Source organism: Zootoca vivipara, chromosome 7, assembly GCF_963506605.1.
Source record: "Zootoca vivipara chromosome 7, rZooViv1.1, whole genome shotgun sequence".
Classification (NCBI taxonomy): Eukaryota; Metazoa; Chordata; class Lepidosauria; order Squamata; family Lacertidae; genus Zootoca; species Zootoca vivipara.
The window spans coordinates 76,721,413-76,745,807 of record NC_083282.1 but is presented as its reverse complement, the minus strand read 5'-3'; the positions used below and the strand labels follow the sequence as shown (position 1 = coordinate 76,745,807).

At 45.1% G+C, this 24,395-nt stretch overlaps 1 protein-coding gene across 1 annotated transcript in view; it reads left to right on the top strand.

The window, feature by feature from the left end:
- Positions 1-24,395, top strand: part of PREX1 (phosphatidylinositol-3,4,5-trisphosphate dependent Rac exchange factor 1) — a 240,368-nt gene that overhangs the window by 141,126 nt on the left and 74,847 nt on the right. Inside the window, exons 7-13 of the mRNA XM_035122595.2 lie at positions 4,586-4,719; positions 8,322-8,437; positions 9,908-10,057; positions 13,598-13,745; positions 19,824-19,924; positions 21,056-21,159; positions 22,986-23,035. Coding sequence (XP_034978486.2) covers positions 4,586-4,719; positions 8,322-8,437; positions 9,908-10,057; positions 13,598-13,745; positions 19,824-19,924; positions 21,056-21,159; positions 22,986-23,035 — 803 coding nt within the window. The remainder of the gene's footprint in view (positions 1-4,585; positions 4,720-8,321; positions 8,438-9,907; positions 10,058-13,597; positions 13,746-19,823; positions 19,925-21,055; positions 21,160-22,985; positions 23,036-24,395) is intronic.

The window sequence follows — 24,395 nt, the reverse complement described above, 5'->3', positions numbered from 1 at the left end:
CTAGTAAGGGATTCTGCAAACGCTTGGCAGATATGGAAGTTGGACATCTGTAGCAGAGGCTGTTAGTGGAAGTAGAGACTTTAGGGAGAGAAGAGTACGTCTTTTATTCTACTATATGGTGCTGTGATTGCTAAATGACTTCATAGATGTATTGGTGCCGGGAGAACAGTGGGCCTGACAGTTAAATTATCCAGCCTGATGGTTGCCAGCTGAGGATTCCTCCGCTAAAGCCATCTTTCAAGAGGTCATGTAAACTTCCTCATATTCAGACTATTGGGCGTACTCCACAATTGCCATTGTTGTTTTGTTTTAAGGCCTGCTCGTTTTTCCCTTCAAAGATGTTCTTGGCATCCAACTTGAGCCACTTGAACAGCCCAAGATATCCAGCTGTGTGTGTTTTTGGATAGCCAGCTCGGCAAACAAAGCTCAGAGGCCATGTTTAGTGCAGCAAGACTCCAGGCTCAGTTGTAATACCATTCTGGACTTGATATGACTTGGGGCTTTTGAGGGGGGTGGTGGTGGTAAATTGTGCTGGAAGTCTCAAACCTCAGTTGCCATTTTGCCAGGACATCCATGGGAGGTGGTGTTTTATAAAACAAAACCATGACCAGGCTTGATTTTGTAGGGTTGAAATGTCCCACAGTGAGCATTCTGGGAACGAAAACTGTTTCTGATATGTTTATTGGTGTTATTTTACAAAAAAAAAGGCTGTCCACCGTAATTCATCCTATTACTTGGAGAGTTCAAAAGGTAAAACTAGCATTTGTCACCATTAAACAAAATAATCAAAATGTACATCTACGTTTGCCTCTATTAGGAGTTTATCTTGGGTCGATGTAGTTTTGAAATTGTTGTAACCCGCAGGTGACCTAGGAACATATAGGCAAAGGCCTTCCAAATGTTGTGTTTGCATAATAGTCTGATTGCTTTTAAAAAGTACTTTTAAGAGGTCTGCAAAACAAGTTGCAAAGATGTGTAGATATGTGTGTTGCCCTGGGAGTTAATCATAGTAATTAAATTGTCTCTACTCCTTTGCTTTCTCTCTAATCATCTCTTCCTTTTGCCTCACTTCGAACATGATCAGGTGCCAGCACAGCCTTCCACAAGCTGGTGCCCTCCAGATGTTTTGGACTACAGCTCTTGTCAGTCCCAGTAGGAGCTGTAGTCCAAACCAGAAAATTATTTACTGATGTGGAAAAGACCACAGAGATAGCAGCAGCCAACCTCTCTGGGAGGGTGCCACTACCAAAGAGCCCCACTCTTTAGCATTACCTTAATCATTAATATTTAGGCTTTTATCCTCCTCTGAGTAAGCCCACTGAAATAAATGTAGCCCAATTAGTGATATCCATTAATTTAAATGAGTCTGTTCTGAGAAGAACTAACATTGGATACAACCCTTGATCGTCAATATTAAAATGGTGATCTACAAGGATGGGAAGTAGTTAGGCAGTTCGCTACAAGCAAACATGTTGGGACCCAGTGTGGTATAGTGGTTAGAGTGTCGGACTAGGTCTAGGACCTGGGAGATCAGGGTCCAAATCCTCACTCTGCTATGAAGCTCACTGGGCGTCAGGGACTGTGCTGAGGAGGGCTGAACTGAGGTGGAATGATGGGAGCCTCCCCCACCTCCTCCCCCTGCTCCTGATTAGGATCCTCAATCTTCCCAGGAACAGGAGGACAGTATAGATTTGGAACAGTGTGCTTGCAGAGGGACATAGTTCAGAAGGCAGAAGCTGGTAAATACTGGATGGGGAACAGCTAGGAGAAGAAGCACTGGGAGAGAGAGTTAACAGATTCACTCTCTCTGGAAAGCATTCATCTGCTCAACCCAAGGTCAAAAAGAGCTGATAAGGTGGCAGCACAGAAAGCACCGTGGTTACAAGCACAGTTTATAATATGTGGTAGTGGGTGACCAGGGAGGAAGTGGGTGGAACCCTTAATTGGGAGCACCGACATTTCTAGGAAATGGATTCTTTGTTCTCTCACTGTGACCATTAAAGTTTCTAACTGGTAACAAGACCCCTTTTCCTTTGTTCTGCTTATCTACTGCCAAAGGGGGGGAGGAAGCCAATTCCCTGAACCCTAACACTGCGTGACCTTGAGCCAGTCACTGACTCTCAGCCTAACCTACTTCACAGGGTTGTTGTGGGGATCGGGGGGGGGTATATAATTTTTTTTTTAAAAAAGCAAGAGTTAGAGGGAGCTATTTGTGGCACAGAGGCTTTGAAGCTGAATTGTGAACTTGGAAGCTCCCCTTTTTAAATCTCCTTTCTGCCATGAAGTAGTTGTAGACAAGCTACTATTTCTTAGCTAAGGGTTTTTGAGATGATGTATATGTAGCACATAGCACTCTAAAGTTCTATATAAATGATGGTTATTATTACTACTCTTATTAGATTTGTTGAATTGTCTATACTTTGTCTTCCCATTACCATTCTGCTGCTGAAAGTGTGAAACTGATGCAAATGTGGGCGCAGTGAAAATGGAAAGGAAGCTATTCTGCTGACAATATATGTTTCACAATCCCCAAATGGTTCTCTTTTTTTATTCTTCCCAGAAAGACATCAGTAGGTCAAATTATCTCATTCACTTCCTTAGTCTGGTTTGAACAGCAGATAAGGAAGTCACTGTTAGCATCTCCCTCCCTCTCAATCACACCACAGAGCAAGAAATATACATACAAGCACACAAACAGCACATTTCTTTCTTGTGAAATGTATTTGCCAGGTGATTTGCTGGGTGTTAGTCATTACAACTTGGAGGATTACCTGTGTACCTGTGTGTTTCTGCCCTTGGGAAAGCATAGCAAATGTACAAAAATAAAACTGTTTCATTGGATCTGGTAAAATTTTCATTTCAATAGTTTGGAGTAATCATGGAAACTTTGCATCCGTTTTTCACTTATGCCTATTGACTGCATTTGCATGAAAAAGCAAACCATGGTTTACTGTTGCATGCATGAGCAACCTCGGGCTCCTGGGCTCCTGCCTCCTCTTCTCCCGCACATGCAGGGAGATTTGAAGCTTCCTTTCCTTTCCTGGTTAGTGTTAAACCATAGTTTGCTTCTGTAGCTAAATGTGACAAACCATGGTTTACAAAAGCCATAGTTTGCCCACATATAAAGATTATAACCAGGACCTTCACATTTGTGGAACTCTCTGCCCTGGGAGCTTGCCTCCTTTTTTGTTGGTTTTCTGTTACCTTTTGAATAATTGATTTTGTTTCAGCAAGCATTTGACCTGGCAACAGTGTGATTTTTTTATTTATTTGCTCCCTCCAAAAATGTCTTTTGTCGTTTAAAGCAACAGCAACAACAGTAGCATAATTTTGCTTCTGTTGTTTTTGTTGGAACTTTATAATTATTTTACTGCTATGATTTGCTTTCATCTGCTAGGCTAATCGCATTGAATGCTGTGTTCTGAAGTGGAAAGAGGGGATACAAAACTCAAAATACAAAATGGCATGGTTTACAGTTGTACTGCAGTGTCTGAATTTACTTGGTGTACATGCGGTACAACACTTGGCTATTTAAGTGTGCAGCAAATAGTGGGTTGTATCCACCCTCACAGGTTACTCCCTCCCTTGGACAGACAGAGAAAACACACACACACACACACACACACACACACACACACACACACACACACACTTTTCCATAGGGCCATGCCAAAAGTTGGATGCAGTAGGGTCTTGTTGAATTTGCAGGGGTTTTTTTTTTTAAAACTGCCATCAAGTTAAAGCTTTCATTGGTATACATCGACTTCACCGCAGAATTCACAGATCCCATGCTTGCAAGCATCATCCCTCAGCTTCTAACGTGTGCTGACACTTCTCATCTCCTTTACTGTTGTTGTGCCCAGAATGGAGATCCAGTCAAAATTCAATGGGGAATGGAGATACATTCAACTTCTGAGACACATTTATTGGGCAATTATTGGACTCTGAATATGTGCTCAGCGTCTCCAAGACATGAGTCGTAATAAATCGTCGGGAAGGGCTGTCGGAACTCCCTAGAGCTGCGTGCCCAACGCTGATGGGAGAGACGGGCTGGATTCGTTCCTGCATTATGCCTGTGGACATAGCTGCCAAGTTATCCCCTTTTTAAAGGGATTTTCCCTTATGCTGAATAGGCTTACTCGCGAGAAAAGGGGAAACTTGGCAGCTATGCCTGTGGATCATACCTGCCCCCGGCTGACCCGACAGTGCTCTTGTGTGTAAGTCCTACCTACGGGCTTCCCATAGGCATCTGGTTGGGTGGTGTGAAAACAGGATGCTGGACTGAATGGACCACTGTTCTGATCCCACAGGAATCTTCTTATTGGTGGGTGCACTGCCACCCATCGCTGTTGCGTTGGCAACCCTGACCTGGCTTCTTAAAAAATGGGAGAATGCTTAGCTCTGACGATTGCTGAGAAACCACATAAAACGGGGACATGTAGCATCTGGTTTACTGCAGTAATGTCACCTTGCAGCCCTCGAGAGATGGATGTGATAAGCATATATAAGAGTGCTAAGTAGAAATGTTGATTACCACTTCAATTAGAGGGCGAATTGATGACACTGTGGTTTTTTTCTGCTTAAGGGATCCAACTTGACAGACATCTGCACCCATCTCTTGCTCCAAGGCACCTTGTTAAAAATCTCAGCAGGAAACATCCAGGAGAGAACCTTCTTTCTCTTTGATAACCTCCTTGTTTACTGCAAGCGGAAATCCAGGTGAGCAACACCTGTCTGTGCTGCTTCTTAAGTTCCATGAATCTTCTGAAATACAGAGAGTGACAGAGAGAGAGAGAGAGAGAGAGAGAGAGAGAGGACATAATTGTGCTGTGTTATCTCTGGGTGAAAAAGGAGCGGGTAGCTAACACTTGTGCTTCCTTAAGGAAGACCCACCTCATATTTTGAGAACTAGGGCTGTAGATATACATGCTGATCAGAACCACAGAGCCTGCTGGCCTGGCATTCGTCATTAGAATGATGATGCATTGCAGAGTCAGCTCCGTGCTGGAGGTGAGGTTTACTGCTGCAGCCTTCTCAGAGCAGGTGGGTTTGCAGGAGCACGAGAAGCCGGGCACATTGCCAATGACAATTTTGAGGTTTTCCCAAGCATGGCGTGAAAGAAGGGAGAGGGATGGCAGAGGGATTCCGGTGAATACCTTAGGCAAAGAAAGCAGATGCAGTGTGTGTGTGTGTGTGTGTGTGTGTGTGAGAGAGAGAGAGAGAGAGAGAGAGAGAGAGAGAGAGAGAGAGGGGAGAGGAAACAAACAGACACAGTGCGCATAAAACAAGGAAGAGGTACAGCTCTATCATTTGTGAAAGTAACGCTTTTTTGCTTTCCCTTAAAAAAATCTCCAATAAATATAAGCTTTTGCTGTCTTTTGAAAGAGTTGGGAGCTGAGATTTCAACAGCCACTTCACCAACAAAAGCTTTGCCACAGTTAGCAAGGATTGATACTGACAAATTTCCTGATTAGTTTTTGTATTTCTACCTTTTCTGTTTTACCGTGGTGTGTCCTTTGTTTTCACATTCAACTACTCATGTCCTCCTTTATCTTGAACTTATTTCCCATTCCCCTAGACCACATGCAACTCACTCTGTTTGCTAACCATGAGCACCTTACAATTAATTCTTCAACTCCTAACACCCTTCTTTCTGATCCCGCCTATACTCTTTCCCTTATTCTTTGAGTCTTCCTGGTTCTGTTTGTAGTTTGAGTTCATGAAACCCCTCCCTTTCTGCAGGCATTTTTCCCGGAACACTAAGTTTTAGGAAACAAAATGTTCTGTTGCCTTTTGAGAGTGTGCTCTTGTTTGTACAGAGCAGGCATCAGTGAGCAACTTTTCTATAGTTTGGCTTGGAGTCGGATAAGACGGCTCTGACACTTTCAGCTCCCCGAAGAATCTGTGTTTATATTTCCCTAATAACCATAGCAAGCACTGCCCAGTTCTCTGGAATCTGATTTTCATTAAAAGCTAGGAGAGTCTGCAGCATGTTGCCTAATAGTGAAGGATATATTTAGACATGGCAAAGCTACTTTAATTTTTTGATGGTTCATCTGTCTGGCTGCTATTTAAATTCTGATCCAGAATGGAAATAAATGTCTGCCCACTTGTAGTAGCTGTCCAGCTGCAAGCCTGAACAAGTGACACCCTAATAGGATGCAGCACTGAAAGATACAGCTTTAACATTATGCTAATAGAATACAGCTTTCCCCTGTTGCAGCTGTGAGCTTATGCTTTCACTTAGGCTGATTTTTAGTTATCTTGCAGCCTGTCATCCTTCAGGCATCCCACTCTGAGGCCTCTTTCACATATATCCACAGCAGTAGGCATATTCAGGCATTCACATGCTCAAAGTGTGCAGGGGGGCGGGGGGGGGAGATACATTCCCATAGGCACCCTTCCTACCTGACCACTCCTCAACCTTCCCATGTTGCACAAGGAAGTTCCCCATGGTGCTTCAAACAAACCATGGCCTTAGTCATAAATAGTAAACAGGATTCTGGGCTAGATACACTTAGATCTCAGAGTCCTCTTCTTCTTATGTGATTGGTTCGTGCTTTTAGCACCCGTAGCATCCAGGACTACTGCCCAAATCAGCATTCCTCAATGTCCTCCAGATGTTTTGGACTACCAACTCCCATCAGCCCCAGCCACCATGTCTCTATAACATCAGGCCTTCTCCTGTTGATGCACTGTACATTTGTGTCACCAACTATTCATGTGACATCTGCCATTCTTCCCCCTGTTATTCATATTTTCTGCCGCAACGGAAAATGTCACAACATTGGATAACTTAACTTGAGCAGGTTTAGGACACTGTATAAATGTAGGTACCGTATATTAAACTTACAAGCTGCCCAGTTCAAATTTCCTGGGGTGTGTGTGTATTCTAAAATAATACAAATGCAATAAAGCACAGTGTAAAATTAGCAGAGAAATCATTGAAGCATGAGCCGCAGCGGATCAATAAAACCCAAAGAAACCATGCAGCACCAATCAAAATCAGCTACATTATATGCTGGGATGCCTAGGCACGTAAAAAAAGTCTTCGCCTTGTACAAAAGATGGGGATGTTAGAATTATTGTCAGCCAGATGAAAGTGAGAACAGTTTACATGGCCTGAGAGTCATGGGGAATGTGACAAGCAGTTTGACGAAGAAAATTTATGTGAGCTCTACACTAAAGACCACCAAGTGATGTCTTTGCATCAAAACACCTGGAAGGTAGAAAATTTATTACTAAAGTGATACAGTAATATGGCAGCTCGTTGGAGATGGGGGCAGAGTCACTGTTGCTTACTGGAAGGGAGCAGGGCGAGGTGATGGGGAAGTTGGAGCAGTGCAAACACACCAGCAGGACCACTGGGTTGGCTCCGCTGCTGTGTTTGCACCACATCAATCTCCCTGCTGCTACACCCCTCACCTCTCCCTTTTGCTTAGCAGCAGCAACTCACCTGCTGGGAAGCTTGCATAGCAGCTCTCCCCCACCAGGTGAACCCCCTCTGCCTTCGAGAGAGTAGCTCTGTCAATCTTGAATGACTTCCCCCTCAAATATAGCAAGGAGAAACTTAGAAAATTGCCTTATCCCAAACCAGACTCTTTGTCCATGTAGCCCAAATGTCTGGTTGGCATTGGCTTTCCAAGGTCTTGGATAGAGATTGAACCCAAATCCCTTTTGTGCCCCAAACATGCGGTCTAATACTGTGCTATGGTTCTTCCATTCAGAGCACTAAAGCTTAGGAGTGAAGCAGTTTAATGTTGCTTAAAACTGACAACACAGTACAGCTTTTATTGACGTGTAGCCCAACAGAGGCTGCATGCCTCATTGCAGAAATTGATGTATTGGTTAATTGAGTTGTTGCATACCCACAAAGTGCTAAATATAACTTAATTGGCATGCAGATTTTTTTTGTTTAGTGGGGCAGACCTATTGTCCCGGAATGTCTGCTAGATTGAAAGCAAGATATATACGGTATCAGCTACTTCCCTTTATTTTGAGGTTGTACTGGCAACATTATGAATCAATCAGTTCACTTGTGCCACGCTAAATTAACCTGCAAAACAATGTTGCTTGGCATGTTTATAGTCTAAAACTATAGTAAAAATGCATACAAGCATCTTTAAAATGTGCAATGAATCTTTATTCCACTTCTTGATTCTGAAAACTTGGCGATGAATGGGACATTCCCTAGGGATGGTGAAGAAGTAGAATGAATGTGTATTTGTGGGAGAAGGCACTATTAAAGATAATTAAAAAAGCACATTTCTATTTACATAGTGAACAGACATTTTTCTTAACAACACTTTTCCTTACTGCAGAGTTGCTGGGAAAAAGACATCCAAACGCACAAAGTCCATCAATGGCTCCCTCTACATCTTCAGGGGCCGAATAAACACAGAAGTCATGGAGGTTGAGAATGTGGAAGATGGGACAGGTAAGGAACCAAAGAACCTTTTCTCAGAGAGAAGAGAGCACAGTTGCCTTCTTTATTGGATAAAACAAGAGTAGGCAGACTTCAAGCTTTGTGATATCTCTGTTAGTCCCCTACCCCCTGTGGTGCAGACATAGACATAATTAAAGAACAGGGTGCCTCTCAGCTCAGGGATTTATATTCAATACCAAAATGGAGCTTAAAGTCCTTTCACACAAAAAATCAATTTATGTTTTTTTATTTTTATTTCAGCAGCCTAATTTGAGCGAGGGGGTAGTTGTTGCTTTCATTAAAGAATTGGGAATTAGAAGTCTTCGTTGATATGCAAGTTGCATAGAGATCATAGCTGCCAAGTTTTCCCTTTTCTCACGAGGAAGCCTATTCAGCATAAGGGAATTTCCCTTAAAAAAAGGGATAACTTGGCAGCTATGATAGAGATGCAACAGTAGATCCCAGTCTACCTTCTCAGGACCGTCTCAAGCAGGTCGGGCGCCCTGGCGCCGGAGTGCGGAGATTGCTCCGGCACCCTCGCCCTGGTGGGTTGGCGCAGCGCAGCTTCCGCATGGCTTCGCTGCACAGCGCCCCCCCTGCCAGTCCGGCGCCCTGGCGCCCCGCGCCACCGCGACTACCCCTAGAGCCAGGCCTGTACCTTCTGTCCATTCCTGGAATAAGAGGCAATGGGCCTTATGTCCTCATCTTGCTAGCCAAGTCTCATAACTTTGCCTCCATGTAGGAAAGGGCATTTGTGTGTCCTTTATACCTATTGCAAAGTCTGTTAACCGATTTGAAACATTTTGTAAGACTTTGTTAATCCCTGGATTTGAAAAGAGCAAACAAACTAGAGCGAACCTTTTTTTGCTGTGTGAATAGAGAGCACCACCTCCCTTTCCTTCCCCACAGCATGGCATGCATCTTGTTTCAACACTACTTGGCCTCAGCATGCGCTGCGCTTCAAGTCTCACTCATCGTTGAGAGGGAGGGAAAGGTACCACGTCTATCTGGATGCCCTTAATCGTCATTAAAAAGGCTTACTAACTGTAGCAGTAGATGGGAGGGGATGCTTGCTAGAGTATATGGAAACTCCCAAGAAGGATCAGTCCAACATTCCTGATCAGCAGGTAGTTTTACTGAAGGGTCACTTTGAGAATATGCCTTGTCATGTGATGGGCGACAGGTCAGAACCTGCACTGCCATGCTTCTATTTTGGAAGCATGATAAAATCCAGTGTTCATTGCAATTGTGGTCTTCAGTCCCTGGCTCAGTTGTCATAAATATCACCAGAGAGTGTCCCAGCGGGAGACAGGAGCTTAGAAATGCTGATGGAGTTTTCACAGCAGATACAATTTGCTGGCTCTGACATAAAGAAAAATGTCCAGTGTTGTATGCCAGGTGCGCATGCCAGGTGAGTTTCTTTTCCATGAAGGCTCAGGACTTTCCACTCACAGTCTTGGCTGTACTGTTATGTATTTGCAGCCGATTACCACAGCAATGGTTACACGGTGACAAATGGCTGGAAGATACACAACACTGCCAAAAACAAATGGTTCGTCTGTATGGCCAAGACAGCAGAGGACAAACAGAAATGGCTGGATGCTATCATCAAGGAAAGGGAACAGAGAGAGAGTAAGTTATTGACTGGTTTATTTTATGTGCTGTGTGAATAATGAGACCGACTGTGTATGTGTCTGCGATTGTGGGGTTATCCATCTGAGAGAGGAACAATTATGGTTTCTTCAAGTGTCTGGGGTCGGGTTCTTAATGCATAACGGCTAAAGGAGAGAGAGAGTTTTTGCAGTTGTGAAGGAGCGACTTCTCAGTTCAGTGCTTGGGCACTGCAGTTGCTCATGCAGCAGCATAGTTGCAGGAGTCACTTTGCCAGCTTCTTTTGTGCACCGAAGTATTTTAAAGCTCTGTATTTGCTAAATCGATTTGCAAGGCTCCAGTTTATAAATAGAACCCATAAGGAAAATAAGGCCTTTTCTCAAGCATTGATGTCATTTCTCTTTCTTCTGAAGAGAGAACCTGTATCGTTCTTGAATAAAATTGGCAAATGAAACATCTTATAAACATCCTGCTGGATCATTTCCTGCCCTTTTCATTCTTAAGGTGTCAGTGGAAAAACCCTGCCATGGCAGAAGTGCTCCCCACCACTTCCAATAATCACTGTTGTGATTAAAATTGTAATGTCGGCATAACTTAGCCTTTATGTCTGCATCTGGGGCTATGTGGGGACTACTATATATGTGGAGCCAGAAGGGGAAACTGATGGACTGGATAAAGGGCACAAATGAATTCTTTCTGATTCTGGGCAAGACTAAAAAATTATAATCAAAGTGTGGTAAGAAAGTTTTCTGACAGTTTCACTCCTAAGGGGAATCTGTTTCCCAGTGTTGGACTATATGACCCTCGGAATCCCTTCCAACTCTACAATTCTTTGATTTTAAGAATAACCTATAATAATAGTTGTTCGACATATAGTACAAGGGAGCACATATTAAAGAGTTGCAAGTTAACATGAAATCCAAGAACGTCTTTTTTTTTAAAAAAATATGCCTTGTCATGTGTGAGGAGTTGGTTGCTAGCCAATGACAACAATGGAAGCAGCTTCAGTACGGGAAGCAGCCCTAGCATGAATGAAGGATGCTTCATAATTTCTGGCTTGATGCATTTAAGAGAAAGAAAGTCCTGCAAGGCAGGCAGATCAAGGGTTCTCAGTCTGTAGAAGCAGGGCTGAAGAATCTTCTCCAGCCCAAGACTGCATTCTCTTCTTGGCACCCTCGCAAGGGTCACATGCCACTGGTGACCAATGTCAGAGGCAAAAGTGGGCAGAACAATGAATGTAAATTTTACCTTTGTGCAGTAGGGTAGTTCCTACATATTGCCCATTCTATTCTCCATCCAGACAAGCAAGAGGCATTTTCAGAGTTCAAGGTCAGTAAGTTTCTAAAGTAAAAAGGGAGGAGAAAAGCCCCTTGGGTAGGGTGGGCAGTAGATGAAAACGACGGTTTCTTACACTTAGACTACAATCCTATGCCATCTTCCCTGGAATAAGCCCCACTGTTGGCTCTGAGTGGACACGTGTAGGGTTTCCACTGTTAGTCAAACTATCTAGTCTGTTGTCTCTTCTGACTGGCAACAGAAATCTCTCTGATCCTTGCTATCCTTGCTATCCAAGATAAGTTAACTGGATCACTAATCCAGTTAAACAATATCATTTATCTAATATCGCTTAGCTGGAGATGTCAGGGAGTGAACTTTGGACCTTCTCCATGCAAAGCGTTTAGCATACCACAGAGCAACGGGGATTCACGTAGTCTCCTGGAGGCAATTTTTACTCGCCAGAGAAGAGCAATCAATCAGTTAGATTTTAGAGGCAGATATTTCAGGCCTTTGTTGAAAAGCTCCTCCATCTGGATTCATGCACTTCCAGCATCAAGCCGTTATCAGTGCTGAGGCAAGAAAGATTGGCTTTGTCCTAAAACCAGCTGAGTAGGGGATGCATTGTAATCTTTTGCTTACTTCAGAACTTGGGGAATGTGATGATGTAGCCACAAATGTGTCCTATTACACAGGCTGCTTTCTCTCCCAACCTGACTTTGCAAATTACCTTTGGCAGAACTTGTCAGCAAGTATATTTGACTAACATCGTGGTATGGAGGAAGATGGCAATCAGCCAGGATGTTTGCCCTGCCAAAATCTTTTCACCAGGCATTGGATCATGAAAACAAATGAGGGTTCTGCAAGGCAAAACATTGCATATTCTTATTTCTCCAGGCAGAGCATCAAACATCTGAAATCTGTACCATAGACTGGACTCTAGTGTGGTGAAGATTATATGGTTCTAGTTTTCATTTGTCAAAGATCTTGTGAAGCAGGCAAAATAGTATGTCTGGGTGTTCATTGGGTGACTCATTTCTTTCTTTTTTTTTGCTTCAAACCTAAAAATGAGAGGTTTTTGGCCTATTGATTATTTTTCTCTTCCCGTTTATTCCATCTAACCTTCAACGTGCTTTTGGTATGCTCATCCTGAGTGACACAGTCAGGGTTGACCTAAGTAGATTTCCAAGAGGATTAGCATATATATATATATATATATATATATATATATATAGGGGGGATATTTAGTAACCACTGAATTTTATTTGATCGGTTCTCTTTGTGACTGCAACATAGATAAGTAGCAGAGGAGTGGGGCATGCATTGAGTTGTGAGTGTGTCTGTGTGTGTAAAAGAGCAAATGCAGTGGGTGTTAAGCAGAAATAATGCACGTGTGTGTGTGTTTTGCTGCATCTTCCCCATTTTATAAATGTGGAATATGCCTCAGATAATGGGTAATGTAGCTTTATACGAATGCAGTTTTAAAATAGTAGTTCTAGTAAAACACATTCATTAAAGTCTTATGTCACAACTGGTCTCCCAAATGGCTTTTGAGCAGTTTGTGGCTGATCCACAAACAGGACCCATTGAGTATCTAGAGTCCTGCCTGTAGACTCATTGCAACACAACATTTCCACACATCTGAGTCCAGGGGGACCCCATGAGCAGTAATCTTTATGGCAGAGGGAACTGATAGTGGCAATTGGGCCTCAAAATAAATTTAGCCAGAAACTAGAGTCATCATTTTGTCAAATCTGCCCCTTTCAGCTGTGACAAGTCTTTACTTGCCCCACACCTGACAATGTATATGACAGGGGTACTCAAGGTGTGCATGGCTTGGCTGAAATGGCCTCTCGGGCCAAATGGGGAGGCCTGGTAGACCTAATTAGGTCTGTGGCCCAGAGGTCCCGCACGCCTGCCAATGCTCCCCAGTCCTATGAAGCCCATGTCAGCAATAAGGTCACTGAAGGGTCACCTTGGATAGGAATGGTGGATCTCTGCCACTAAGTGCCATTTTTCCAGTATCTGTTTTCTTCCCCCGGCATCCTGTGGGTTGGCAATTGGGAGAAAAAATCATATACCTCATAGGTTTGGATTTCATCCAGAGGCCTCCAATTTCTGAGCTGAAGTAATAAATTAGGCAATTCCCCAAGTTTTCCCTACCACGTTTATTAAATTAGTTTCCAGCAAGGGCGGGTGGGGTGGGAACACGACTTGTTGGTCTTTCAGCAAATCCTTTCTTTCATCTGAGAAGCTTTCGAGGGAGACCCTGCTTCTGTATTCTAGGTCTGAAGTTGGGCATGGAGAGGGATGCGTACGTCATGATCGCCGAGAAAGGGGAGAAGCTGTATCACATGATGATGAACAAGAAAGTGAGCCTTATCAAAGACAGGAGAAGAAAATTAAGCACTGTTCCCAAGTGCTTTCTTGGCAAGTAAGTGGCTTTTGGGTTGAAAAGGCCCTTTCATTCCAATTAACGGAAAGGACTGTGGGTTTTCTGTGGACAGTATTGTGAAGCCAAATCAGATGTGCTTTGATGGGATTTAATTGGAAAGGTCTTTAACCTCCATTACAATTAGTTTATTAAAATTAATCATTCATTCCTGCTTAATGCTCTTGGACTACGCAATGGCAGAAAATTCCAGTGGGGGTGGGTGGGTAGTGGAAGACGACTTGCAAACATCAATCCAAATCTGCAGGGAGGTTGAGAAATTACGTGCGCAATGCACGGTTGAATTATGGGTTGGAAATGTTTTTGACAATCCATGATCTTCCTTTGTTTTGCACGGAAGAAAATGCTTTAAAAGATACCCTTACAGGACTCACTTAGAATTGTCGTGACCTCCATATCAAACCCAGATGCATAAATTTAACAATGAGGTGGGACAAAGGATTTTTCCTGGACATTCAGAAGCAATTTTGAATAGTGCAGATTTCAGCCTTGGAAAGACGTTCGAGGTGGAAGGGGAAAAGAATGCAGACAGGAGGCATTTGACAAGAAGAGATTAGATAAGATATTCACACCACCAGTATGCTTCAATGCCCCACATGAACTGGAGAGTTACAGGAAGTAATCACAGAGGACATTTCCAGCTTGGCCGATTAATACGGAAATGATCAGCCAGGAAGTTTGTTTTCAGGGGCATTTGTTCCATCTGTGTTAGGTTCCTCTGAACAGTTTCATGGCCATACTGTTGCGGTGTCCTTGTGCTTGATTGATGGGCAGACTTGAAGGAAGGACAAGTGTTTCTAGCATGTCAGAGAAACAGCTCAAACATTGGCCTGTGGCTTAGAAGGAGAGATATTTCCAACCCTGCATTGACAGGGTTAGCACCCTGGGTCTTCCCGAACATGCCAGCTCCTCCCTGGTTCTTTTAGTTTAGCATAGCAGCTAAACCATGGTTTGTCTTAGCATGTTGCTGAACCTTAGGCTTGTGGCTAAGCTCTCCCCTCTTTGGCCATGAGGTGTAGCCAATAACAAACCATGGTTGCAGCTTGTGGTTAGGAAGGTGAGAGCTTAGCCATGAAACCTACACAGTGGTGGTTGTTAGCCATTGGGTTGGGCAGGGCAGAAAGCAAAGAGCATCAGCAATAGGTAGAGCCAGAGCCAATGACCGGCAGAGCCACCCCCTGATTGGTTGTAAGTGAGGTGATAGGCAGGTGGGGCACTGGCCGAGGGCAGCCTGAGGTTGGTGGGGCAGGGCCTCATTCACCCATGTGACTCCACTGAGATAACAATATGCAGAACTGAGCTAAAAGGACTGGTGAAGAACAAAGTGGTTGCCGTCTCCTACTCAGTAGCAGGGGCGTACCCAGGATCAAAACTAGGGGGGGGGCAAGGGGCGGGGCCAAGGCGCGGGAGGGGAGGGGCCACAAAGTGGGAATGTGGGCGGGGCTACAGAGCCCAGGTGAAATCAAAATAAACCTGAAGCGACGGCGGCGAAGGGGAGAAAACCAGCGGCCGCCTAGAGGAGAAGAGGGAAGTCTGGGGGTGGGCGGGGGGGGGAGAGAAGGGAACCAGGCTTGGATCGGGGCCTCCGCGGAGGTCTGGAGCAAAGCCCCGGCCTCCGCGAAGCTATCCGAGGCTCCATTGCTGCAGCGGTCTGGCAGGCGCTGAACGACTCCCGACGTTCGGGAGACCTTTGAGCACAGCCGCGCTGTGCGCATGCGCCCTGCACGGCGGCCGCCGGAGTCCACAGCCGCGCTGTGCGCATGCGCCCCGCTTTGCGCATGCGCAAAGGTCTACCGAACGTCGGGAGCGTCAGCCCTTGCCCCCTCCCACACAGCGCGGCTGTGTGGACTCCGCACGGCTCGGGCACAAGAGACTGCTGCGGGCGCCGAACTCGCGCTCCGCTGGGCTGTCCTCCGCCTCTGCCCACCAGCCCCGCCGGCAGCGCCACTCTTGCCCGCAGCTGCCCGACCGGCCCTGCCTCTAGAGTAGGGCAGCGGCCCCTCCCTGCCCCGCGGTGGGTACGCCCTTGCTCAGTAGGCCACACATTTGCACTAAGCAGTGGCTTGGCTTAGCATTGCATGTGGACATGACCAATGTGAAGAGAAGTCTCCGTAGTGTTGTATTCTCATAACTGTGGGAGGAACAGGGTTTCTGCTATAGGTTTTGCCAATTATAGTGACATAATTACTTGTCCATCCTGCTTTTTCATTTGGATATGATATATATATTTCATAGTGTATGCTGCTCATTTTTACCAGCCCAGCCTGGCAACAGCAGTAAAGAGGTCAATCTGTGGCTGGCTAGACATTTTTTTTTTTTTGCCACAGCCCTGACCCAAAGCTTGCTCCTTTCCACACTCTTGTTGCAGATGTGCATCGTGAGCTATCAGTGTGCTTTAAGCTTCCCCTGAAGCAAACTTGCTATTTTAGCCGTAGCTTCTTAATCCTTCTAAGCATGAAAAAGAAAGAAGAAAAATCTTTGTGGATTTCTAACTATAGCAGCTCTGCTGCTATTCTGGTCCTGACCACCCAGCAGGGCTAAGCCAATGAACTTCAAAATGCACTATTGCAAACCTGTCATTTCATATCTGACCTATTCTTAGACATTCCCTCCACTTCAGACTTGAGCTGCACATGTTTTTTTGCTATTTGGAACTCAAAATATCAAAGACGTTTCTTGTCAAACATGTCAAACTGTGCTTTTATAGTTTGTTTTACAGTTCTGTGTGTATGCAGAACTGCCAGCCTCACTCCTTTCTTCCTTGACCTTACTCATGGATCAACTCAAAAGTTCTTTCTCGTGTCATATTTTGCATCCTCTGCTGCATGTCAATCAGCTCCCTGTTCCTCCCTTGTTACTTTTCATGAGTGTTGTTGTGCTGTCAGGTTAAGTTCCTAAATGAAGTGCTACTAGACTTGAGTAGTACAAATATGGACCATTTGCTAAGTCCCCCCCCCCCCTAACACAAATAACATTGGACAGGCAGCTTGCAAGCACCCTTGGGATGGATTATCAGTGGAACATTTCTAGGGGCAATCCTTTAAACAGTTGCAAAGTCTCCCATAGAACACTGAAATAATTCCCTCCCCCCCCCCGAACAGTTGCAGTAGTAAGCCAAACCACTTTTTCATATACAAACAGCTGGTTATCGGGAGCCTTTGTAGTGCTGCACAAAGTGGAGACCCAGCATTAAGCAGGATCACTCCTCCTTCATATCAGCCAATGTGAAGGGAGATTGATCCTGCTGAATTCAGAACTCAGCCCTAAGCAAAACCGCCTCGTCCCCCATTGGGACAGGAGGCAATCCTGCTTACTGCTGGCCCGGGTCCTTTTAACATCACTCCAGCAAAGTTTAATGGAGTGGGTTGCTCCACTGCTCTCTGAAGCACCTCCCACCTTCCATTGAACCTTGCTGGAGCAGTGTGTTTGTGTGTGCTTTCTGTGGCCTGTAAAGTCTGTTCCAGGGTGTTTCAATTTTCCAACACATTAGAAACCAATGAGAGATGAATCAAATTAATGAGTAGGTTTTTCATTGGAAGCTCATTTGTTTTAATTTCTATTCATTTTAATACTGAAATGAACAGGGCTCGTTCCTTTCATTTTTCATTTATTTTCAGAAAAACGTTTGCAGACAGCTGGAATACCCCGTTTTACAAGCTGTTAAGCAGCCTTTAAGCAGCCTGGTTTCAGATGTACCCTTATGTATTCTCTGAGAGCACCAACTTTTTCTGCTATGCTGCCTGAACCAAAATACCCTGGTGCTACAAGTGCATGCTTAAGTATTTCAGCACACTTCTTTTTCGAATTGTAAATGAAGAAGCACTTCACTCTCTCATTCTAAAAAGCAAATGTTTGATCTGTGAAAGAGTAAGGATTAGCTGTGTTCAGACAGTGGTGGAGCAAGCCAATCGGGCGCCTGGGGCGGCGCATGTGCCCTGTGTCCAGGGGCGGGGCCAGCTGCCTGGGGCAGGACTCTCCGTGGGGCCTCTGAGGAGTCTGCCTGCCACCTTCCACTCAGCCACCTTACAACTGAGGGGGAGGTGGCAGGTGGACCGTTTTGGGGCAGTGTGGAGCCTGCGGGTGCCCAACCTACTGCGTCACTCCCAGGAGAGACATGTGGCTTGGGCACACTGCAGGCCCGCAGTGAGTGCCGCCCGGCATTTTGTCACCTCTCAGTGGTGACACCCTGGGCGGACCGCCCCTGTGTTCAGAGGAGCTCTGCACTTCTGCAGGTGTTAGTGTTCTGAGTGCATCACTTAGTTGGAAAGAGGAGAGTGTGGCACACTAGCACAGCGACTCATGCAGAGATGCACCAGTCTTTTGAGATCAGGTAATTTTGCTGTGACTTTGCACCAGCAGTGATCAGATATCCAATGCAGTGATGCAACAGCTAACTGTTATGAACAGAGCCTGATTGAAGCAAGGCTAACCAACAAGGACCAGGTACTTTGAGCTCCTATGAGCTGTTAGTTCATTGATCTGTCTCACAGTGCAAAAGCAGCACTCTCATGGCACACAGTTTGGTATTTACTAGTTGAAACAAAGTTTGAGGTGGTGAATTTGTGTCAAGCTGTACAGCTTCACACTCTAGGTGGAGCTCAGATGATTAATTGAACCTCCTTTATCTACAAATCAAATCCTTTCATATAGAGAACTAGTATGTAAGAAAAAGGTGTTCCGGCTTTGCCATCTTGACACGCTACTTTTCTGTGTGTATGGGTCTTATCTGTATGGAGGAGCATTCAAAGGCAAAGCCCCAGTCTAGCTAGACTTGATTGCTCATAAAGTCAGCTTGGCTTGAAGCAAGCTGGTCACTCCCATCATGTGCTTTTGAATGTTTTGATTTCACAACCAGCCCCTTTGTTAGTTTACCCCTCAACTTTTAGAACACTAGCCCTGTAAGTCAGTTTTATTTCCTGTTTTGTGCTTCCCTGCCATGGAGTATTGAAATTGATTGTGAGAGCCATTAGCAATGAAACACTGGTTATATGTAAGCCCATTTGCCACAGCATAAAGCAATAAAACAGGGGCCAGCACCATTTTAAAAGGCATTTAAAAGTATTCCACAGCTTCCAGAGCAGCAGCTCTAAAAAATCTGGTGAGTGGTGGTTATCATCTACACATTCCAGTGCAGAGTTATGCCAAATTTATAAAGTCTGATGTAGTTTTGTTAAGTCATACGGGTCTAAAGGTGCAGAAACTACTTTGAAAACCCTTCATTTACATTCACCTAACCCAAGCTGAATCAACTGTAACTTTCCCTTTTCTTCTTTTAATGAACTACCTGCGGCTTAGATGAGTCAACTCTTCCTATATACAGGCTGAAATAGGGCACCCAAGGCCATGTAATTGGATGCATGGATGCTGGTTTTTGATAAGCAACAAACCTACACAAACTGGAAGAGTTACAGCTTTTTTATTGAACCCAGATTTCCACTGCATTGCTCTGCCTTTCAGAAATCCTTTTCATGTTTGATCTGGATTTTTGCGCAGTTGTAGAATAATTGCTGCTCAAGTTGGCAGACGGCCACATCCCATCAGAGCACTGACAGTGCCCCATTCATCAAGTTTATTTCTTTCTGTAATAATATTCTCTCTCTCTCTCTCCTTCCTTCATTCACTGTTGCATTTGTTTGTATTCTGTCCAGATTTGAGTCCTGGTTTGCATATTACAACACTGCACTGCAGTCATTCATTCAGAATTAGGGTAGAATTACACCTTATAAGAAACACAGGGATGCCACCCAATATGTCAATCCCATGTTGAGTTTCCATCTTCCCCCTATAATGTGTAAATTAAAACAACTTATCTCATGGAAATCTTGTGTTAAATGTTTTTAATTATTGTTGCAATTTATTGTACAATTGGTTGTGCTTTATTTACTCGTGAGTGAATGTGGTCTCCTAGGTCCTAGTCCTATACTCTAGCCACTTACACTACACTAACCCTCATGTTGACATGCGTTGCTTCACTTAGTCAGTTCACATCTTGTGCGTTTGTCTTCTTGGCCAAAGGGAACAGGGAGTTAATTGCATTTGTTGCTCCTCTTCTCTCTACAGCGAGTTTGTATCTTGGCTCATAGAAATGGGGGAGATAAGCAAACCGGAAGAAGGGGTCAACCTGGGACAAGCTCTGCTGGAGAACGGCATCATTCATCATGGTGAGTGCTTTGCACAGCAGCAAAAGATTGTATCGGGTGTAGTAGTGTACTGAGAAGTAGTGACTGATTTTTATTTTAAGAGCACCAACCACATGTTATTCAGGCCTCAGCAACCAATATTTCAACCCGCGTCTCAACTTTGGGATTTTTTTCTTTATCTAATGGGAGGAGTTTTCTTGACATCAGTGAAATCAACACATTACAAATCTGTATTCACTCTAAATATTTCAATGCAGGAGCAGACTCACAGGTATGTGTGGCGTGCACAGAATTAGGGCACTCTGCAGCTGAAGGACCCCCAAGTTGTTAGTACAGGTGCTGACCATTTTAGGCACGTCCAACTGATGTGTGAATGCCAACGTGTGGGTCTTTTGGGTCCTGAAGAGGGCGAAATGGGGGCAGGGCACACTTAGATTGGACCCCCCATGCAAAATGGTCACTGCCTGTACATTGTTAACTGAGAGGATGCATTTGAAACTGTGACTACAGTGAATTGCCATCGCTGAATTCTATTATAAGAGTTGGTTGCATTGTTTCCACTCAAGAGTGGAATATGAAAAGAAAGAGTTATAATAGGATTCAGCTTTCTGAGTATATGTTTTGTGGCGAGATCAGGGCTTGCTTCAGAGTAATGTGTGAAATGGTACCCTGCTTGTTTATTTGTAGGATGACCAGATTGCAGGGTTTTTCTCTTTAAAGACGGGCTAGTTTTTTTTTCTCTTTTGCTTTTTATTACTATTGCAGAAAGCCATACACCCTCTTGTCATTTATGCAGCAGGGATTCCTCTTCCATCCCTCAGGTGCACATGGTTAGAAAACGCACTTCAAAGCACCGGAACTTTTTCTACCTCAGGTCCCAAACCGTCAGTTGCCACGATTTCAGAGCAAATGATCTCAACCCAATTCTTAACTGGGCAGCCATTTGATTAAGCTTGTCTGATGTCTACGACAATCTTTTTTGTATTATAATGTCGGGGTCCCCCCCCCCTAACTGTGTGAAAAAGCAAGTGAAAAGTAGTTGCTGCCTTCATTTGCTTCCAAGTCATTGCCCCAAGAACAGAATACATTACTTCATAGTTGGGGGATTTGTGGTCCTTCAGAGATTGCTGGATTATTGTTCTGCTGCTTCAGTTTCAGATAAGCACCAGTTCAAGAATGAGCAGGTGATGTACAGGTTTCGCTACGATGATGGGACTTACAAGCCAAGGAGCGAATTGGAAGACATCATGTCCAAGGTATGTTTCTGGGCTGACGTTGTGGCATAGCCAGAGTTTGTTATAGCAATGAGCTTATTCATAATCTGCTTTGAAGCACTGGTCAAATTGCTATTCTGGGCCCACTGCAACTGCACAAGATACTAGGGGAGCTAGTGGATCCTGAGTCAGCTCAACCCTGCCCTTGGAATGCCCTTTTCAGGACTTTCAGTTGGTCCTCACAGGCAGGGATGCTTCCAGCAGGCCTCATGCCCTTGCATCTGGCAGAAGGCTGGCTGAACCAGATAAACTGGGATGAAAGAGCCTTCCGCCCAATCCATTGCTCTGGGTTGGATTGCTCTTTAAGAGACCAAAGAGATCCATTCCTTTCCCCCTCTTTCTCTATGTATATTTGACTATCTCAATCAGCAGGAAGAACCTGCAGCAAGTTTTATGTAGCTGTACACAGAGATGTTCTGTACAGTGTATGCTAAAATAAGGTCAGATGTTTTAGAGTGGAAGACTAGGAATAGAAAACTTCATGGTCAATAGCTGAATGAAAGTAGCTTACTTTAAAGTGTGTGTGTCAGAGAGAGGACTGGCAGGAAGCAGACCTCTCTTCCGACACGCACAAACTGGCAAGACGGGACAGAGAGCAGCAAGGCAGGAAGGAGGTTCCAGGGCTCTAGCAGGATCCTGGAGCCTCGAGAGATAGAGGAAAGGGGAAGGAGGTTCCAAGGCTCTAGCAGGATCCTGGAGCCGCAACTGCAGTTGGGAAGCAGAGAAGAAGGGGGGGGGAGCCAGCTTCAACAGAGGGTGGAAAGGAGGGGAAAGAATCAACAGCACCTGAGGAGAAAGGTTTGACACAATGGGGATCCGTAGCGCTGGTAGGAGGGGCGTTTTGGGGACCAGTCTTAAAGGCTGGGTCCAAGGGCGTACCCACCACGGGGCAAGTTAGGGCAGCTGCCCTACTCTAGAAGCAGGGCTGGTGGGCAGAGGCGGAGCACAGCCCGGAGGAGCGCGAGTTCGCCATTCCCGCCGCGCCGCGCCGCACCCTCCCTCCAGCTCCCTGGCGCGCCCTCAGGCAAGGCCAAGCGCGGCGGGGAACCAGGGAGCGCGGCGGGGTGGGCGGGAACGCTGAACCCGCGCTCCGCTGGGCTGGGCTCCGCCTCCGCCCACCAGCCCTGCTTCTAGGGAGGGGCACAGCCCGGCGGAGCGCGAGTTCGCCGTTCCCGCCCACTTTGTGGCCCCTCCCCTTCCGTGCCTTGGCCCCTCCCCTTGCCCCCCCCCAGTTTTGATCCTGGGTACGCCCATGGCTGGGTCAGAGCCCGCCAGACGCCATTGCGGGCTTCTGCTCCACGCTGAGCAGACATGATTTGAGACATCTCAGCACTGTATATAGAATGCACAATAAAACTCTGAAAATCTATGATGTGTGTAGTGCTTACTCGGGAGTAGCCAACACCCATCCGTGACATGTATGTTTGTGTGTCTTTATATATAGTCAGCAAAACTTATGTTTTTACATTTAGTATTGGTATGCAAAGGTCAGCAAACCGTTGCTGCATTTTAATTGTTCGTTTGCTGGCGCACGATATTTTTATCCTGCCCTTTTGACCGTAAGATCCTCAAGGCGCAGTATACAAGTCAAAACAGTAATGTAATAAAACATCACAAAAATCCACAAGCTTCATCAACCACCGGGTAAGAATCAGTACAAGTGCAGCAAATAAACAGCAATAAGGTGCCGCTAAATGCCTGGAGAGAACAATTACCCAGACTCACTGCAGCAAGGTTCCTCCGCATGTGTTTTAGATAATATTATATCTGTTTTGAAATTTCAAGCCTGCGTTCATTTCTCTCTGCAGGGTGTGAGGCTCTACTGCCGCCTCCACAGTCTTTACACTCCGGTGATAAAGTAAGTATATTATCACAATGCTTTCGTATTTTGCCTGCTGCCTACATTGTCTTGCTGCTGCCTACATCACATCAGCTGAAATCTCTTCCCTTCCCTTATGTAAATGTAGTGAAGCCCTTGTCTGCTTGGGAGATCCAAGCTCTTCTGCATGTTACTCTGAGAGGTGCGGATCAGGGTAGCTCACATCCTTGGAGGCAGGTTGCCACGTGGGACACCAAAGTCATATTCCGACCCCTGGGAATCTTATTCAAAAAAAAGATTTTGCCACCACAATTGCAAATACACATTCATAAGGGCATCAGAATTGCTTGGGGGAGGGGGGGGGAGACAAAACCGAGATTCCTAAGAATTAGCCACTTCATAGGCCCATCAAGCAAATCTCTTTATCCTAGATTTCACTAGTCATAATGAGCAAGGATGTAGATCCAGGTCCTCAAACTGCAACACCTGGAACTGATTCCACAGGCTGTAGCTAGATGATGCTCCAGGGACTTCCAGTGGACCTGTGCGACGTGAGAGGTCCGCACCTTACGCCTTTTGTTTTCAAACCTCTCAAATTATAAAAACCGCTATTAGGGATTTCTGAGGTAACACTAAACCTCTCTACTCTTCTCTATAATCCCTTGTGGGTTTTACAAATAAAATGAGAGTACTTTTCCAGCCCAAACGTGGCCTGGTATCTTTTTAAGCTCTGGGGTGAATATGAGACTATTCTTAGTGTACACACCAGTAAGGGGTTCTCCTCACTTGAGCTTTCCCCACTGTGAAGCTTTCCTCCCTCCCGAGGAAACTTTGTGTCACCCTTGAACCAGTCTCCCTCTTCCTCCCTCTCTCGGTGCACTCAAGGGACAACAAACTATCCTTTCTGCCTTAGATAAGGGTTTTGTCCTTTTAATGAGTATCCCCACCAGATGAGCAATAGGTACCTCTGCTGGAAAGATCACACCGACGATAGTTTAAATGGCACTTTAACTTAACATTTAACGTCTTAAAATCTTAACGGTTGCATTCAAGTTTCATGTGTACAAGCATGTGGTTTCAATAGAACTGTTCTTGTTAATCATATAATTACAAACTTAACCAATTCCTCATCTACACCTACTCTAGTAACCTACTCCACAACCTCCCACACGCTCCCACTCCCAAAACCCTCTCCCCTGATTTAACGGCTACCCATCCTCTTTAAACCCGCGGCTGTCCCGCCCCTCATGGAATGGAATGCCGTCAATCAACTAAGAGGCTGGGTTTAACACTTAACACCCTGGAGTTCTACACAAGCCAGCCCAATCCGTCACAACCTGCACTAACTGTGGCATCACATTCACCATGGATGATTGTTGTTGTTTAGTCGTTTAGTCGT